Genomic DNA, 19,027 nt, shown 5'->3' with positions numbered 1-19,027 from the left:
CTGTGGCTGGTACAGAACTGAGGGCCTTGCCTGCACGTCTATTAAACTAGCGGAGGGAAAGGAAGCAAACGAGAGGCTCTTGCAGTTAAAAGGGACACAAAAAAATGGAGAAAATAACGAGAAAAGTTCTATGCCAACATGTTGTAAAACATCAACACAGTTTTTCGTTTGTTTGCCCTTTGAAATTTATTCCCTAATGTCCTCTTTCTCCACATGTGGAGCCGCCCCAGGCTGAAATGAAGCTGCCCACACCCTCCCTACACACACACACACACACACACACACACACACACACACACACACGACACGACACTCAAAGAAGGGCCCTGAGCAGACTCAACAAACTTCCTGAAGATCCTGGCTCTCTGAGTATCTGTAATGTAGCCCTCAGCCATAATAAGGGTTTGTATTATTTTTCTATTTGCAACTGTAACAAGTTGCTACAAACTTGGTGGCTTAAACAATGCAAATTTCTTATCTTCGAGTTAGTGCTGTAGGTCAGAAGTCTGACACGAGCTTCACTGGGCTGAAATGGCTGGGCCGTTCCTTTCTGAAGGCTCCAGGGAAGAATCTGGTTTCCTCGCCTTTACCAGTTTCTAGAGGCTGCCTGAATTCCTTGGCTTGTGGACTCTTTGCTCCATCTTCAAAGCCAAAGAAGTGGGTCCAGCCCTTCTCACATCCCCTGACTCGGACCTCTCTCTTCTGCCTCCCTCTTCCACTTCTAAGGACTCTTGTCATTACACTGGGCCCTCAGGGGTGATCCAGAATAATCTTATTTTACAGTCAGCCCATTAGCATCCTAATTCCACCTGCAGCCTTAACTCCCTTTTGCCCTATAACTGACATATTTGCAGTTTCCGGGGGTTAGAACATGACATCTTGTGAGGCCATTATTCTGCCCACCATAGGACCTGAGTTTCTTTGTTGTCTTTTTTAACTTGTGCTGTCTCTCTTTTGGCTCCAAATAGTAACAGAACAAGCAAAGTGAAGTCTTAAAACAGATTCCTGAAACAGATTCGTGCTCACATTTCAGCTGGGCCTCTTACCACCTGCTGCTAGGGGTAGGTTTCTATCCTCTCTCTACACCTTTTCTCATCTGTAATGAGGATAATACAATCTACAGAAATGAGCGCAGGAAATGAGATGATGTTCAGAAGCTTTAGTATGATGTCTAGCATGTAGTAAGCGCTCAATAAAGGTAAGTTAACCTTTTAAAAAGTTAGGCAGAGCAAAGAGGGGGAGGGGGAGAAAGAAGGGAGAGAGTAGTATAATCAGTCTCTGTGCACCGAGTCCCGCACAGATGGTTCCGTCCTCCTCCTGGCTCCCTGAGTTGGTGCCACCTGTGGAAGCCTCTTGGTCTCCCTGGGCAGGGAAAACAAAAGCTCAGCTGTCACCTTCGCTGCCCTTCCATCAAGGTGCGATTTTCTTTTCCTTTGCTGCCTCCTTCCTTCCTTCTCAGGCCAGGGGGTCGTCGCCTTGGTACTGACTCAGGAGCAGAGCCATTGTGGCTGCAGGGAGCTCCCGGATGGAAGTGGCGGTGGCGGTGGTGGCGGTCGGGGGGGACTGGCAACGGAGCCCCATCTCCGCTCGCCCACGGTCACTCACTCAGCGCCCCCGCAGCACCCAGGCCCTGGCTCCCCCAGGCGTGTGGATTAGATTAAGGAGCGAGAGTCAAGGTTTTCCAGAACTAATTACACCTGACTTTGCATAAAAGTCGCTGCTTGCGCTGTCCTTGCCGCTGCCCGGCAGAGGGAGATCCAAAGTCTAGCCCGCCCTTCCCCGCCAGTCGGGAGGGCGGGGCGCTGTGGTAGCGATCTTGGCCCCGAGAACCAATGCAGGTGCCGGAAAGGCACCTTCCAGAGAGCAGCCAGGCTACCTACTGGGTTGACAAAAACAATAAAGTGTTAACACACAGTGTAGACGAGGATGAAGAGAAACCGGCACTTTACACAGTTGGGGAAAGTAATCCAACACTTTCTGTTTTTTTTTCAAATTAAAAGCACATACACATTTAAAAAAATATCATCCATCTGTACGTACCTTTCTGCCAGTAATCCAACTTTGGGGATAATCTATTCTATTGAAAAAATAAAAATACTACTACATAATGTTGTTTGAACAGGAATACTTATTACAACAATATTTGTAGGACAGCAAAAAACTGGGAAAACCTACATGTCCGTCAATAGGTGGAAAATGAAATAAATTGTAGTATGGCCTTGTAAGAAATATTGTGTAACTATTTAAACGAAGCAGTTATTTGTTTAGCTATTTATCTTGAAGGATTTGGTAGAAAAGAAAAATACATCATAATTTTATAAAAACAAACAAAAACCCAATCCTCCAAACGGGTCTATGTCATATAGGTACGAGCACGGAGAAGGAGTGGAAGGATACACGTCACTCTATTAACGTTAGTTAGCGCAGGGCGGGTTAATTTTTTTCGCTCTATGTATCATTGTATTGCTTTGCTGGATTCAATAAACGTTACTTTTTTTTCTCTTTTGGGAGAGTAATTTAATATGAATGGCTGTGGGGGAGGGGAGGAGGCAGGGAAGCTACCTGGGAAGCTCCAGGAGGAATCGGTTAGTGCTGGGAGAACCCAGGGACTCGAGGTGGGGGTTCGCAGGCAGTGAAAGCCGGGGGTCTGGCCCAGGCTCTCGATCCAGGTTGGGTGAGGTAGGGTCTGGGGGCGCAGTCACCGTCGAGCATGATTCAAGGAGCTTATCCAGAGCATCCTCTGAGATCTGAGCAGGCCAGCGGGGTGGAGCGCGTGGCCTGCAGCGAGAGATATTTAAGCTGCTGGATTAGAAAGAAAAACTGCCCCAAAGTATTAAAGGTCGAAATGAGGTTCTCTACGCGACGACGTTATTTTGAAGAGTTCTGGGAGACTTATCGGATTAAGCCTGTATGGAGGCAGGAGGAAACAAAAATAGTAACAGGTACCATTAGGTAAGCAGCATAATGCGCAAAAGTGCTTTGCCTGGGTTATCTCATTTGATACAAAGTACACTCCTACGGCGTAGGTATGACTATCCCCATTTCACAGAGGAGGGAACTGAGGCTCAGAGGGGTTAAGTAACTCACCCATGGTTACGCAGCTGGTAATGGAGGTCTTCTGGCTCCTGAGTGCTCACTCTAAAGGGGATGTCCTTCCAGGGCAAGAATCTGGACAGGAATGTTACATTCCTGCTCGCCCGGTGGGGCTGGAGTGGGGAGATTGTCGAAGCCGGGATGGGCGGGGCTGGCACGGTTTCCTTATTCGGGTGTTCGGTTTCGGGGCTGCTCCGGCCCCAACCTCAAGGAAGGGCCCCTAGGAGATGCTGTTCCTCTCCTTGGGGAAAACACACAAACTACAGCATTACAAAGTTCCCTGACGCCCTGACCTGGGTGGTGGGGGAGGCGGGGCTGGAGGGCGGTGAACCCAGTGTCGCCTTCCAGCCGCATAGCTAGAGCTCACGGTGCTTGCCCCTGCCCCGCCCCACTTCATTTTCAGGACACAGGCGAGGCGCAAGGGAAGCAACGCTTTTTTGATGCTTTGATTTTCTTTGGCAGGTGTTCGGGAGGAAGGAGCAGTGGGACAACGATCCTTCCCTCCGGGCCCAAGGGAAAGGGTGGTAGACTGTTCCAGAGAGAGGACCCCTCCAGGACCACCCGCGCCCAGCCTGGCGCTGCCAGATCCCCAAGCCTTGGGTGTGCAGGGGATGGGGAGAGGGAGAGAATGGTTGAAGACCTTTCCAGAAGCAGCTCTGCCGGTATTTGAGGGACTTTCGGGAATGGGGGAAGGGGAAGGGCTCCATCTCGCCCTCTCGATTTCCCCGGGGGCGGGACTCCGGGCGAGGGCTGGAAGCTGGCGCTCCCCCAGCTCGGGTTAGGCCTGCCCAGCCCCACAGCTCCACGACTCCCGTGGCCCCGGCTCTTGAGGTTCTCGGGCGGGAGCGAAAGGATCTCTGAATCCGCAGAGAGAGAATCTGCGGGGTGGTCTTGTGCACATCTGCTTCTCTGAAAGTCCCGAATGAACATAAGTCCTGATTTCATTGTATTTTCTCTCTCTCCTCCACACCTCTACCATCTCCAGCTCTACTTCTGGATCTGTTTTCCCCATCTTTCTCCACGCCGCCCACTTCCCATGTCATTCTCCTCCTCCTCTCTAATTCCGCCTCCCAAGGGCTCTGGAGTTCCTCGGCTGGGCCTGGTGCTCTGGAGTTGGAATTGGCCTGACATTTTCACGGGGATAACCAAACATTACACTCAGTGAACTTCTGTGTCTTGAATCTACTTGGGCAGGGGATAGAGTGAAGGAGGGTCTTTCCTGAATCCCAACATGTCCTCAAGGGCCCCAAGCCAGCGCGAGTGGACAAAGTGGAAAGCCGCGGGCCGCGCACAGAGCTGGAGACGCTGCTGTGTGAGGTGGAGGTAAGTAAGATGCTCTCCTTGGTGTCTGACACCCACTATGTCCCCGCAGCTCAGCGATGGGGATGCTCACCTTGGTTAATATTAAGCTCACCGAGCTGGGAACAGGGCTTACTGCGTTGCTGCTTAAAAACAATATCAACTAACATATGGAGATGTCGTCATGATTAAACACCAAATTATAGTCGAAGACAGCGCGATAATAATCTAAACAATCACCACAACCAGAAGAAAGGTTCGCTGAAGAGCCAGATGTGGCAACCCGCGTTTCCAAGATTCGCGGCCTGGCGTTCCTGGGGCTCTCCCCAAGTGCACGTGAGCGTGGTCCCCGGCCTAGAACAGGGCGAGGGAGCTCTAAACCCGGCACCAAGCTTTCTCGAGACTCCCCGGCGCAACCTGGGACAAGACAGAGTGGGGGCGCAGAAGGACCGGCGGTGGGGCGCCCTGCCTCTGCGGCGGCCCCACCTAGGAGGCAGTTGCAGCCGCAGCAGCACGCGGGTCTTTGAGAAGAACCCTATTGGGGGAGCAGACGGGCCCTAGTTCCCAGTCCACAATCCCGCCCCCCCCTTCGTCGCCTCTGTCCCCTCCCTCAGTCTCGCCTTCTTCTAAATTTGGAAGGAGGTTTGATTTCTAGGTGGAAGCCCGCGAAGCGGCGGGGGGAGGGGGAGCGTCCTCCGCGTGTCGCGGGGTCTCCCTCCCCTCAAAGCCTGGGGAGAGCGACGCGTGCGTTTTCTTTCGGCAAGCAGGGGGCCCAGTTGTGCGCGCTGGTTCACCCCCAATTTGCGGAGGGAAAGATCGATAGGAGGCGGCGCGCTGTCAAGGCAAAAATGACAGGAGAAGACCCTCCCTCCTCCTCCTCGTTCTCCTTCCTCTCATTAAATAGATTCGTATTTAAAGTAGGCTCAGACATTTTAATTTGAATTCCAGGGGTTGGGCTCAGGTTGGAATTGTCCTATTTATACTTAGACCGAAAATAACCATTGAAACGAAGGGATCAAAACCAAACTCTATTTTCCAAAACAACTAGCGTTCCCGCGGTGCCCACTCCGCGCGGGCGGCGAGCGTCTCGTCTGGTTTAGACTGAGAATCCGGGACCGACGGCGGACGGGGCTGGGTAGCGGGGTGGCCGGGGGAACTATTCCCTGGGGCGGCCGGCGCGGCGCCTGCGTGAACTGGCCCCGGTAATATATGCTGCCATTAAGAATCCCGGCAGCTTCCAGCGCTCGGGGCGCAGGGACGCATGTGTTGCCGGAATTCAATCCGTGGGGGGAATGCAGATTTGGCTGCGACCTACCGGGTTTGATTTATGAACTGTTACTCTAGCGATTGTTTACACATTGCATTTCAGAGCCCCCACTTCTCCTCCAGGCGCCGGCCAGAAGGCTCCCCCGCGCAGGCACCCGCCGCAGCCCCTCGGCCTCCCTCCAACGGTCCTCCACCCCCCACCCCCCAGCCCGGGGGCCCCACAGCTCCCTCCCACCCTCGCCTTCTCCAGGAAATCAGATATCGATTTCATTGATCCCAGAGACGTACGTTCGGTTCTCCCTCCCCAGCCGGCTCCAGTTCTGCAGCTTGGACCCCGGCCTCTTCCGCTCGTGTTTACTCTCGAATGTTTACTCCTCCGTGAGGCCATGCGGAGCCTATAAATAGGAGAGGTGGAAGCAGCTCGACTGCCAGATCAATAGGGCCCCGTCTCCTCGCCATTTCAGCTGAGCTGTCTTATTAATTATGAAAGGATTCACCTGATCCCTGCCAGGGACCACAGCCTCTCTGCCCCTCTGCTGGAGCCCTTAATGGCGGTTCCTTCGCAAGCTGCCTCCGGCCACCACAGAGGAAAAGGCGAATCGTGGTTAGGGCTCGACCCGCCTGGGGCGGGGGCTGCAGGCCGGCCTCTGGCAGTCGGTCTGCGTGTGTTTTCTCAGCTGCTCGCAAGCCCAATTCCCCCAAACCTCACTGAGAAAAGATCTCCGCTTTTTAATTAACTTATTTAAAAAGAACTTCCTCTTTTTCTTCTCTAAGTAAACAGAATTTCAGGGAAGTAGCAAAGTGTCCCAGCTCAGCAGAGTCTGCTTGAAGATGGTGGGTAATCCAGTGGCTTGTGAACAGGCGAATTTATCACCTGGCGTCATGTGCCGCTTCAGGAGTTCTCCTCCCTGAGAACTCGGCCAGGAAAGCGGGCTCGGGCAGAAAACACACGACACCCCCATTTCAAACAATAACTTTTATTTTATACTTCTCTATACTTTGTAGCAAATCTTTTTTTGCTGAATTTAATTTATAATAAACTTTTTAAATTACATCTCTCTCTTTTTTTTAAAATCAAGGCTCTTTTATGTCAAAATCTTTTTTTAGCTATATTTTAGGTTAACATTTAACATCCCCCCCCCTTGTGATCTATACCGTTGGATATTCAGGTATTACTGTATGTGTAACACGTAAAACAAGAGGGAAAATAAAGGCCGTGGACTTGGAAAGATGCATCGACAACAGCAGGTAAAGCTTAACCTCTCAGTGACGTTAGCAGCATTTCTTCTGGCAGCCTGTAACCCGAGGTTCCCTCCATCCTTTTCCTCTCTTCCCTCCTATCGTTAAACACAAAGCCAACAATCTGTCTTTTCACTTTTCTCGAGGAGAAATGTGCAGTGGAAATGATCAAAACAAGATACTGTGGAAGAAAGACGTGAGCGTGAATTATTCACCATATGCCTCCCTCGTGGACATCTCTCTTGAATTCATTCCCCTGGCCTTCTCCTCTCCTCTCTTTCCTATTAGGAGGAGCCCATCATTGGTCATGTATTAACATGATTAATATAGTAGGTGGCCCAGGGCCATTCCTGAGATTCTTGTGCCAAAAAAAAAAAATTAAAAAAATGGGGTGCGTTTGCCGTTTTCTTATTTTTATGTGAAGACGGACTAAAGCTGAGGTCCGATTTTGGCTGTGCTTGCTTGCTCACTGATTGGTAACATTTGGTAAATAAAACACAAGAAATCAAACGAAATCAAAAAGAGAATCAGGATTTCCCACAATCCTATATGAGTGTTTTCAGCATCACAGAGAATCACAACGTCCCCAAAGAACGAATGGATCTTCCTCTCGATTTCCGGGAGCATGGAGTGAGTGTGGGTGGGCGCGCGGGGGGAGCCGGCCCCGCGCTCAGAAGGAAAGCCAGGCCGCTAAAGCTGCCGAGAGAGACACCAGGAGCACGGGGAGCGCCGGGAGCAGGGACCCCGCCGCCCCGTTGCCGCTGCCGCAGAGTTCGAATAAGCTGCCTTGGATGTTGAGGTTTTTGGATTCTTTTCTCAGTTTATCCCACATATCTTTCGCCCCTTCCTGGCAATCCGTAAGGGCTGTGACCGTGCAGCTGTGGAAATCCTCCCAGTATCTGGCGAGGAACAGAACAAAACGGAAGAAGCAGGTTCACTTGGGGCTCGGGGAGGACCCGGGCCTGCGCCCCCTCGCCTCCCGGGTCTCCGCCTCGCGCACCTCCCTCCTCCTCTCCACCTCCCCAGCCCCAGGCCGCACCCGGCCCACCCTGGAAGCCGCCGTCCCAGGGCAGGGGCCGCCCCTTTCCGGGTCTGGTTTCTCTTCCCGGCAGCCGGGAGCCGGGCTGCACCCGCTGCGCCGCGCTGGCACCTCGGCCTGCGCAAACAGATTGCTCGTCCTCCTCGGGGGAGGCTAGGAAAACAGTGCTAAGCCTTGCAAGCTGCCGCCCATTAATGCCTCTTAGCTTGTGAGATGGGTTGCTTGCTCCCAGCATGGCCCTCCCCTCCAGCCTTCTCACGTTCTCCTCCCCCTCGCCCCTTCGGGCTACCCCCCTCTCCTCGCTGCGGAACTCTCTCGCCGCCGTCGCCCTCCGTCTGCCCCTCCCTTCCTTTTGTTTCCAGTTCTTATTTTCCCTTTCTTTCCTCTTCCCTCCTTTGTCTTCCTCCTGTTCTCTCCCCTCGGTTTTCCTCTGTTCAGTTCTTCGCTTCCTCTTCCTCCTGCCCACTTGCCTCGGTCTTCCGCGGCCCGTCGCCTTGCTCCGCGCAGTCCCCCGACTCAGATTCGGTCCAGAGCCTCCTGCTGCCTCTCCCCTCCTCGGGGTCGGGGAATGTTAGTGCCCGAGCCCCTGGGGCCAGCTCTGTAGCCTTCCCCTGCTTTTGCCAACCCCAGTGCTCCTGGCCTACATGTTTGGTCCGCTCTCTCCTCCTCCTCCAGAGCCTTCTTCGCAGGCTTGGACCCCTTGAACCTTACCCGCCACGACCTTCGGGCGTAGTGCCCAGCCCCCAGGCCGGGACTCCTGGGCTGGCGAGGTGCCCACCGCTGCCAGCCTTTGAGGGATCCCTCTCCTGTCCTACCGGCCCGCCTCTTGAGCCCCACGCCTTCCTCAGCCGCTTCCTTCTCCTGGGCTCAGATCCTAGCCCCGCCCCCACAACCTTCATCCAACCTGTCCTTTTTTATTGTCCCCTTTTCTTCTGACAACCCAAAATAGATCCCGCGACTAAATATAATTCCAACCCGTGATCGATTCCTGGGGCGCTGTCTCCTTTCGGTGCTGGGTCGATCTGTGAGTCTCGGTAACTCTGGGCTGGATCCCGCCTCACCGGGGCCCTTAGCGCCAGGTCACCAGCAACTCACCTCCAGGAAATTTGGTTGTATTTTCTCCTCTCTCTCCCTTGTGCTTGCTAGCCTGGACTGTAAGCATGTTGAAGGCAAGCACCATGTTTGATTTATTCTTGTTTCCACTCCTACCCCATCTTCTGGCTACTAGTATAAGTCATAAATGCTTGTTGGGTTGCCTGGAGCTCTGGCTGTTTTCTAATGACCTCTGTGAATCTCCAGTTTGTGAAGACTCGGGGACCTGGGTCGCACGGCTTCCAAGTTCCTCAATTTGTAATAAATAGTGAGATTGAGAGAAACCAAGAGGCTGAGGGACAGCTCTCTGAGAAATTGCACCTCCCAGAGAATGTCTACAACTCTCCTTTATGCATGCCCAGATGGGGACAGGACCTTCTGGAAGAGGGACAGGGTGGAAAAGGACAGATATTCATGTGGAACTGAGAAAGAGGTGGCTTCAGCAGGGTGTTGAACGACCAGCATCCAGCTGTGGCCTGTGACCTCTGGAAGGACCCCTCCTCATTTCTATTTTCCAAGACCAAAGGCCTGCTAAAAAATTAAAATAGCTTCAAATAACCAAGTTCCAGCAAATGATGGAGGATTTGGGAGCTGATCTATATTTAACCTTTTGTCCAGCATTATAGATACATTCTTACCTATCATCAGACATTTGGAATTAAAGTAGGTGGGTATGCATCCCGGACCCAGCCTTTTGTCCCTTTCCTGATGGGAACGTACCCGCCACTTAGCTGCTGTGGCTCCTGGTGGACACCAGGAAAAGTGTGTAGCAAAACTGACTCCCATTTACTCATCATTTAAACAAATAAACATCCCAGAAATTAGGGAGAGAGGAAAGACTTCCCAGTATGAAAAGGATGGTGCAGAACGTGGTCACTCCACCCTTTGGGGAAGGAGGCACACCTCTTGCCTTGGCTTTACGGAAGCGCCATTATGGTGGGAGGGGTTACAACTGTTTATGAAAAATACAAGTGTGTGTGTGTTTGTGTGTGTTGCAAATCGTGGAGGTATTTCTAAGGTCTGCAGCAGCTAAAGTGTTACTGGCCACCACAGTAGGGCTCTGCTAGTTACCTCATTTGCTAATGGAAGCAGCACTTTCCAGCCAAGCTCTGGAAAATGCCAGTGGCTTGGCCATGAACTCCTCCAGGCCCTCCTGGGGCCCTTTGCTGCCCTGTCCTGGGGATGCCATGTAGTTGCAGGAAGAGGGGTGGGAAGCAAGGAGGGTGGCTACCCTAAACCCTGGCAATCGCTAAAAACTCAGCAAAGATGGTCACTGGTCGCCAAGGACATGCTCTTCTTGGGCAAAGTCATTGGAACAAAACAAAATATTCTTTCAGCCTCTCTCCTAGAAAGAGGAAGAGGCACCCATGCTCCTTTGCCCACACCCTAGTTTTCGTGGTGTGTCCTGGAGGGGAATTTTATCAAGAGAAATGGACAAAATCGGCAAGTGACTTTCCTTTTAGGCAAACCCAGAATTACTTAAAACGCTCCTCAAACCAAAACTAACTGTTCTTCGGAGAGTACTCGGCAGGCCACTCACTCACTCGGAGGGAAAGGATGATGAAGGCTGCCTCAAACAGAGCGAGGAACTGGTGGCAGCTCTCCCGGGGGCCCTCACCCTGGGTTCCAGCGCTTTGAATGCGTGAGTCTCTGTGTGTGGAGTGAGGCTGTGGAGGGCTGGGGCTGGGCTGCCGGAGGAGGAATCCTCCTCTGCCCATGTCAGGCCATACAGTCCCCTCGGGCAGTGCAGGCCCCTGCCAAGGCCTGAGGGTGGGAGGCAGAAGCGGAGAATGCGCCCTTTCGCGCTGGCACGGAGTACAGAGCGCAGGTCGGGAGGCGAGGAGCTCCCGCACCTCAGCAGCGACCCCCAGAACAGAAACCTAGCAGGCCAGAGAAGACTTACGTGCACACGGTCTTGATGTTCGTCTTGTCGTCCAGGCCCTGCGGGTAGTTGGCCATGCTGTCGCCCAGCTTGAGCAAACAGTCCGAAAAGCCCTTAAAGACCGCATCGCACTTGCCCGCTGCTCTCACGGCCTGCACCAGGTACGCTGCGGGGAGGAGGGCACACCGGTCAGCAGCGCCGCGACCCCACCCTGCAGCCCCGCTGCCAGCCCGCCCCGGACTTGGCGTGGCTCTGTCCCAACGAGCGGTTTCCACTAGAGCCCAGTCTCGAGGCGCGCCAGTGTTAAAGGTGAATGGAAGATGTGGCCCAAGAAAGACTGACTTGCACCCAACTACGCGTCTTCTGCAGACTGTCGGCGTGCGAGAGCTGGGGTGGGTGCGGGGTAGGCGAGTCCATTCCTTTCTGCAGCTCCTTCCCGCATCTCGCTCTGTATCTTTTTCTGTTTCATCGCCCCCTCTTCTCACCTCTCCCATCTTTTATTTCTCTCTTTCTCCTCACTCCCTCTTTGGTTTCCCAACACTTTCCCGGCAAGCATGTCAAGGCTCTAGCAGTGCAATCTTCCATTTCTGAGGTGACAGAGGGAGTCTCAGCAGAAGAGTGCGGGGGTGAGAAAGGGGTAGGGAGGCGGCAAAGCGTGGGGCACGCAGCTGAACCTAATGCCACATCGCTAAAAAGCCTCAGGCTCGGAGCCTGGTCCTTAGTGCTGAACGCATAAATTAATAAAGTCTCTGGAAGCCACCAGCAGCACTGAAATGGATCGTTTCATCATAAAACCGACTGCCTACCGTGGAGCCTGTGTTCCAAGGGAGATTATCGCATACACCTTCCCCGCCCCACGGGAGACAGAGCGTCCGGCGACTAGGAAGGGGCGACAGTTGGTCCAGGGCAGCCAGGGCCCTACAGGGTCACGGCTGTGTCTGCGCGGGTGCCCAGGGTCACCTCCTCGAAAGACAAATCCGTGAGCCTCGTGCCCCCGGCTTTCCTCAGTCTCTGCCCCCGGCTCAGCTCCCTATACGCCCTTAAATCCCCGAAAAACTGGCCACCACTCCCGCCAGCAGCAGGGTAAGACCTTTCCGCTCCAGGCCTTACCCTTGAGGCTCAGGGCCCAGGTGGCTGCCGCCTGGGGCTCTTGGCCTCTTGCTGGGGTTTCCTCTAGAGAGCAGGCCGGGATAGCATGGGGGGGGGGGGGGGGAAGGGGAGGGGGGGGGGGGGGGGGGGGGGTGGTAACAGGAGGTGGAGGAGGAGGTGGAGGTGAAGGTGGAGGTGATGGAGGAGGAGGAAGTTAAGAAGGAGGAAGGAGGAGAAGGAAACCCAGATCGCACCGAGGTCCTCCCTCCTGGCCTCAGGTCGGCCAAACCCCGCAGCGCCGGACCCGAGAGACAGGCTCCAGGCCGTGGGCGCACTGCCGTGGCCATTGCTCTCCACCCCAAGGCCAACGAACCGGGCTAAAGGCTCCGTGGCGAGCGGCCAAAAGCACACCGGGCGCCAGGAGGACGCGCGAGAAGCGCAGATCTGCGCTGTTGGGGCGAGGGGAGGGGAGGGAAGGGGCGAATCTTCTCAAAATCGAGACCGATCTCCAGCGCCTAAGGCCCCGAGCTCCGGCCCCTTCCTGGGAAGAGTTCTGGCCACGGCGGCGGCTTGTATGTGAATGTCTCTGTGGAGAGCCTTACCGGCCCCCCTCCGCCCCCCCAGCCGCTGGTCTCTAAGAACCGAGAGCCGGGCCAGACACAGACAAGGGGGAAGGTCACCGAACCTGCAGCAGCCTCCGAGAGCGCACCGTTTGCAAATTGCTGCAGGAAGAACAAGGCGGGCCTTGCGCTTTCTAATCCGGAACGGGAAGCACTGGGGAAGGAACTAAGGTTAACTGCGACCTCGGCTCCGGCGGCTCCGGCGGATACATAAACCTTCATAAATCTCCCGGTCCCCTCTACGCAAAATATTGAAAGCCCTTGCAACTATAATATCCGAGAACACTGAGACAGAATAAACCAATAAACGAATCTTCGTTCTACTAGAACGCGGTCACAATGAAATGAACGCTACACGTCGTCCTATATAACGCATACCTCAAATGCAGCTTTGCAGAGAAGAAACGAAATAAAACACACTCAATCCTTCCCCCCAGCTCCCTGTCTCTCCTTACCCCTCACGTCCACCCCCAAGATTCAGTGGCGAAAAAGTAGCCCCTAAGATGCATTGACATGTTTTTAAAGGGGAATTGGGGCTCGCCGGGGGCGAGAAGCGCTCCTGTCACGTTATCTTTCCAGGAGCTGCTGGAGAAGACTCTCCACACCGCGCATGTGTGAGTGTGTGCGTGTGTAAAATAAGAAGTCGTGAAAATTTCTGTTTTTTGCAACTATGACTCCTTAGTTTCTAGTTGGCTCGGGGAGACCGGGAGCTTGCGGGACGTGTTTTGCAGGCTCACGCATCCGGGCAGGTCGCAGCCCGCACGACCTCCCTGTCCTCCCTGGACCCGACTTGAGCGAGGCTCAGGCGGGTGGCCGGGGCTGCGTCCCTGTCCACTCCGACGTCCGCGTCTTGTGCCATTTCCATCCGTTCATTCATTCGTTCGACCTCTCATTCATTCCCAACTTCCTCCCGCCGTGTCTTCATTTGAGTTCACCACCCTGTCCCTCCCCAACCCCCACTTTTCTTGCCAAATGTCAATGATTTGGGACAGCTCCCAGCCATGAATTAATAAAGATCTAGGCTGTGGTGCGGGAAAGGGCAGACATTCGGGAACAAATATGCTCAATTTCAATTCCACAGCCAACAAATGGTCATTTTCGGGCCGAGGTTAATATGTTCCAGGAGTATCCCGCATGCACCATCGCTGTTTTTACCCCTCCAAAGTAAGGCTACTTCCCACCGCAAACCAGAGCCTCAAACCTTCTCCGATTAAAAGCCCTATCAAAAGTAACTGCCATCTCTTGCTCTCTAAAAATTTCCAGGCTAATTGCAAAATGTCACATCCACTTATTCCCAACATTTAAGAAATTTGCTGCAATTAGAAAAATGCTCTTTATTTATTGCAGCTCTTTGCACTAATACCAAAGATTCAAAACAAGCAGATTCAAAACATCAAGCCATTTCTTAGAATTAAAGGAAAATGCCAACATCCTGCATCCACACACTCTAAAATCCCTATAATGTTCATACAAAAGAAAAAAAATAAGATACTTAAAATCATGTCAAATGCATTAAAAACCCAAGGCAAATAATCCATTTTAATGTATAAATAACTCCAAACCCTGGTTCCTCCACATTTCTCATGAAGAAAAATGTTATGCATTTCATCTCTTGCCCCAAACCAATTCCCTAAAGCAGCCCCACGCCACTGCAAGGATTTGTCTGCAAAGAACGCTACAGCCTCAAATGATAGGAGGCAATAATTAACTCCCTCGCCAGCAAAGCGTTTGAAGAGTTTCTATTTTCTCTCTTGTCCATTCTATTAATAATCTGCTTCACTTTCACTTTTAGGCCAGTTAATTAATGCTCTGACCTGCACCAGAGAAGGGGTTTTCTAGTGCTCCCTCCCATAACATCTTCCTCAGTCTGGTTGGAAAAATGAGAACTTTTAGAAGCTCCACGACAGTCTAACTAGGACTCAACATTCCTTAACATAAAATGGACACTAAATAAATCCGTCCATAATCAACCCCAAACAAACAAAAATAACAAACACCTGACATGACATATCGCAAACATTTCTTAACCTTTTCCTGTATATAAAATACAGATGCCTTTGCGGAAAGAACAAGCAAACGTGCATAGAAAATCATATCCACGTATACTTGTCTGCCTTCAACCTCTTCCATCATAAGTATACTAAGAGATGTACTCTGGAGCTCCTTATCCTTCTCCATTTGCCCCCGGCCGGGTCTGCGGTGCTCGGTGCAAACGCTGCGGCTAGGATATGGGGGGTAGGGGGAACGGGAGAATGACAAAGTTCTAAATGCAGCCTCTGAGCCCCGGAATGTATTTGCTTTCTGCACATAAACTTTCCAGTTCCAGCTGCCTAGCCATCTTGTTCCTGCATTCACCTTTCGACCCTTCAAAATAATATCTTGCAGTATCTCAGGGACCTATGCCTTGTCCCAGAGCGCATTAAACCCGGTCTAACCCGAGAGAGGGAAGCAAAAATGGACGTGCGCTTTGACAAAAAGGGGGGAAAGCCTCTCCTGAAAACGGCCGGCCGCACACATTTCCTGGCGAACGTTTGGAGTCTCTTTTTTTAGAAAAAACAACTCGGGACGCGCAGTCCCTAGGAGCCGATGCCCCCACCCTCGGGGGTTTGCCGGCTTCTCCGCACCCCTGGGCGGCCCGGGGCTAGTCGGCCCCCCTTGGCGCCTCGGACCGGGCCGGCTGCCGCCTGCAGCCCGCTGTGTGCCCGGCCGGGAGGCCACTTACCTATTTGCACCGCGAGGATCAGTGAAATATATCTGCCGTTCAACTTAAGTCCCATCCTACGTTTAGTCAAACCATTTGCGACCGCAGACCTTTAAATAGTTAGTTTAGAGAACGCGGGGGAAAGCTGAAAAATATGCATTGCCAACAAGTTCCAGGAGCAACGGAGACTTTATGCACGGGGAACGCAGAGGGAGGAGAGAAAGAGAGGGAGCGAAGGAGAGAGAGAGGAGAGAGAGAGAAAGAGAGAGAGAGAGGCTGAGAGAGCGAGGGGGGAAGAGCTGGGAATGGTTCACTCCATTAGGAGGGGGCGGAGGAAGTACAGCCTCACGCCCACGAGCAGGCCTGACGTGGGGGATGACACGGAATGATTTTTTTAAAAAATATAGACACCTTGGTAGAGAATCGCCATTTATAGTCATCAGAAGCTGGAATTAATCAGATATCTCCAATTAATATGCGATCCGAACGAAATCTCGGCTCACGGGGGTGGCCACTTGCCCATCCCCGCGGCCACCCCCGCCTCCTCGCAGTTCCCGGGGCCCCCCAACCCCGCCCCCTCCCTGCGCAGAACAGGGGCTCCCTCTCCCCTCCCTGCCTGGAGCCGGGGAGTCCTGGCGCGCCCACTCGATTGTTGCAACCTGCTCCCCCTCCTCCACCAGCTCAGCAGCGAATCCAGTCCCCTCTCTACGATGCAGTGGGGTTTAAAGGAGCGAGAGCGGGAGAGGGAAAAACAGCTAAATCAGCTCTATTAATTCCACATCTCCCCTCGGCCGGCCGCCTGCCCCCTGCACTCGCCTACCCTCTTTTTCTCCAACCCGGCAGCTGAGCTCTAGGCTCAGCCTGGAGCGCGTGAGCACACACTCACGCACACACACGCGCACCCCTGCAAGCCGAGTCGAGAGCCCCCCGCGCCCGCCCGCACACACTGCGCGCGAGTGCGCGCACACGCCCAGGCCTCGGGGGTTTGGTCTGCACACGGGTGGCCCCTGATATATACACCGGGTGCCCTCTGTGAATTTCACCACCTCCGATGCCCGCGCGGGCCCCAGGCCGCTTCCTGAGACACAGCGACACCTGTTTTGGGGGGCGGGGAGACTATGGAGGAAGGAGACTTTGCAAAGACAATTTTCAGATACTAGAGATTTACTAACAGAGCTTTAGGAAATTTCCGAGGCAATCGCTAGTATGCGGCTTCTTTCTGATCCAGATGCGCCTTTTGGGGTTGTTTGTTGGGCTGTACACACGTACAAACTCATACACACGTACATCACGTAGGCGCACGCACACCCAGACCCACATACACCTGCACTGTCCTTTGATGCTCGGGCACAAACATTGTGTAGACGCAGCCTACTCTGCAACGAAGTGCTTTTGCAGCTGAGTCTGAGCTCTGTGCAAGGTGCTATTGACGACAGCTTGAGTTAAGAATGAAAAATAAACAGGGCCATTTCCTTTCTAAACGCCGCTTGGCTTTGGTTTCCTTCCCTTCTTCTGCACCAAAAGAAGCCTAAATCCTAGCTTCTTTAATCAAATGCTAAAGAAGGCATTGGTCAACTTGAAGATGAAAAAAAAGAAAACGACTACCCCAAAGCTTCCAAAAATACACGAGAAAACATCAAGGTATTAGATAAGCAGTAGAATTGCAAACGGGATTAAGGAGCTATCGAAGGGAATTCACTTCTCCATGCAACGTGCCACCTGCGCGTCCATCTCTGGGTCCTCACAGTCATCCAGCCCTTAGGAGATGCATAGACAGAGAAAAGGAGATAAAGGGGTAAATCAAGGCGGGGTGGGACAGGCTGTGGAGAGTGACGGGCTGAGGGGGGGCGCGGGGGTACTGACTGCAGCACTTTGTGACGTGCAGCGCCTGCACCGGTCGGCCCCTTCCCCGCGGCCCACGGAAGCCGCAGACCAGGAGGCGGGGGCCCGGGGCCCACGGTCCGGAGGCGGAGCCACGTAGCCCCACCCCGGTGACGTCACTAGGCCGGTGGGTGGGGCGGCACGGGGCCTCGCCTCTCCAGCGTTCAGGGCCTTTGTGGCAGCCTCGGGTATTTCCTTTCCCTTAGCTCAGAGACTCCTGGAAAAGCCGAAAACGTGGGCGGGTAGGGGGCGTGGCGGGGGCCGGTGGCGAGAGGGGGGCGTCCCTCAGACCCGCCCCCGACTCCCTCCAATGGCAGGGCGGGAGGTTGGTCCGAGGGGCGGAGCCTCGAAGGGAGCGCAGCAGGCCCCGCCCACAGCCCCGCCCCGCCCCGCCCCTCGGGGTCCCGCGCGCTCGGCCGTCCTGGTTCTCCTCTCCCTCGCCCGGAGCTGAGCCGTGGGCTCCACGCTCGGACTGTGGCAGAGCCGGGGCTGGGGGCGGCTTAAGAGAGTTTGCCCTTAACGTCCTTGCTTTCCTCCTGCTCACCTACCCACACACTCCCAATCTTCCAAAACGTCGTTTTCCGAGACTGCCTCGGGATTCCTCCCCATCCCATCCCCTGTCATCTCGAAATTGGGGTGTTGGGGGTGTGGGAGGAGGCCGCGCTTAAGGGCTAAATAAAGCAGAGCTAAGCCTGTGCTCGCGTGCAGCCGCCTGCGGATCTGTGCGCGTGCGCATTGCCGCCCGCGTTCGAGCTCCTCGGTAGCCTCTCCCGCGCGGTGCCGCGCAGCGCACCCCTGACCGGCCTTTTCCTCTCCTCTTTCCTCTCCTTGCATGCCAGCCTCCCCTCGCTGTTGTGGGTCGTTTGAAAGTGAAGAAGAGAGAAAGCAGAGTTAGTACTGTACATACACGATATTGGGGTGAATGGTTGAAAGCCGATGCTAACGGTGGCTTTTTTTTTGGCCTTATTTTTAAAATTACAGGTCGTTATGCAGTCGGGGTCCCATGCGAGATTGGTTCTTTCTAGTTCCTTACTTAAAGGGAAATGAAATCCATGGTTGCCAACGTATGCTGACTATAAGGACAATGCTGACATTGGGGGCAGTATCCGTGGTTGAATGTGGCATGGGAGAACGTTACCTCCTTTTTTTTTTTTTTTTTAATTTGAAGAGTCCCCCTCACTTCATATTTGAGGTGAAAGAGCAGTGAACCGGAGTGGAGAAACCCAGGTCCTAGGCCTTGTGTTATCAGTAATGCCATGACCTTGGTTGGTCCCCACGCTTCTTTAGCTTCTTTAGGTTGCAGTACTGTAATCTGAAGAATGGGGTAGATAGGACAGCGAGGTGATCTCCAAGGCAGTTTTCCCCTTTGATATTTTGTGAACTGGAGATTTTCTAAAATACTGTGGATGGGGTTGGGGGGGGATGTGCAGCCCAAAGAATAAAGTCCATACCAGAATGCTTGTTATAGGCTAACTTTTTTGCAAAGGGCACATTTCCTTTTGACAAGCAATTTTGTTTAAAGAAACAAATACAGTTCAGGATAGAAAATAAAGCCATTAGTGCTGTTTGGGTCTGCATATCAAATTGAGCCAAAGGTACCCCTAAAGTAGATCTGCATAATTAAAGTACAAATATGCAAGACCTTTTATCCCTAAAACTGCCAGAAAGAGACCATATCTAGTGTTAAGCCTGGTTGGCAGCAAGTTCCTTTCTCAGTTCATGTTTGCTGCAGCCCCAGTCTCAACAAATGGGTACGCATGTTCCACACACATGTGAGCGCCCAGTGTGGGCCAGGCACTATCCTCCACGTTCTTGCATTGGCAACA

At 53.3% G+C, this 19,027-nt stretch overlaps 1 protein-coding gene and 1 long non-coding RNA gene across 2 annotated transcripts; both read right to left on the bottom strand.

Moving 5' to 3' along the window:
* Positions 1–208: 208 nt before the first annotated feature.
* On the bottom strand, positions 209–6,282 carry LOC124226875 (uncharacterized). The gene is made up of 4 exons (XR_006885390.1): positions 5,947–6,282; positions 3,088–3,334; positions 2,563–2,778; positions 209–1,879 (listed from the first exon to the last, which is right to left on the bottom strand). It is a non-coding gene; the product is annotated as an uncharacterized LOC124226875 (long non-coding RNA).
* Positions 6,283–6,619: 337 nt separating this feature from the next.
* NRN1 (neuritin 1) lies at positions 6,620–15,586 on the bottom strand. Its single transcript, XM_046640504.1, has 3 exons — positions 15,342–15,586; positions 10,932–11,076; positions 6,620–7,796 (listed from the first exon to the last, which is right to left on the bottom strand). Exons 1-3 carry the CDS (start codon positions 15,394–15,396, stop codon positions 7,568–7,570), a joined length of 429 nt encoding a protein of 142 aa, XP_046496460.1. The 5' UTR covers positions 15,397–15,586; the 3' UTR covers positions 6,620–7,567.
* Between the last annotated feature and the right edge of the window lie 3,441 nt (positions 15,587–19,027).

Source organism: Equus quagga, chromosome 15 (assembly GCF_021613505.1).
Source record: "Equus quagga isolate Etosha38 chromosome 15, UCLA_HA_Equagga_1.0, whole genome shotgun sequence".
Lineage (NCBI taxonomy): Eukaryota > Metazoa > Chordata > Mammalia > Perissodactyla > Equidae > Equus > Equus quagga.
The sequence above is the reverse complement of the archived record's forward strand: the minus strand, read 5'-3'. Positions and strand labels throughout refer to the sequence as shown.

Coding starts and splice junctions, on each gene's coding strand:
- NRN1 (XM_046640504.1), bottom strand. CDS start 15,396: ATGGGACTTAAGTTGAACGGCAGATATATTTCACTGATCCTCGCGGTG. Junction 11,077..15,341: donor GATCCTCGCGGTGCAAATAG/GTAAGTGGCCTC, acceptor TCCTCCCCGCAG/CGTACCTGGTGCAGGCCGTG. Junction 7,797..10,931: donor AACATCAAGACCGTGTGCAC/GTAAGTCTTCTC, acceptor GTTCCTCGCCAG/ATACTGGGAGGATTTCCACA.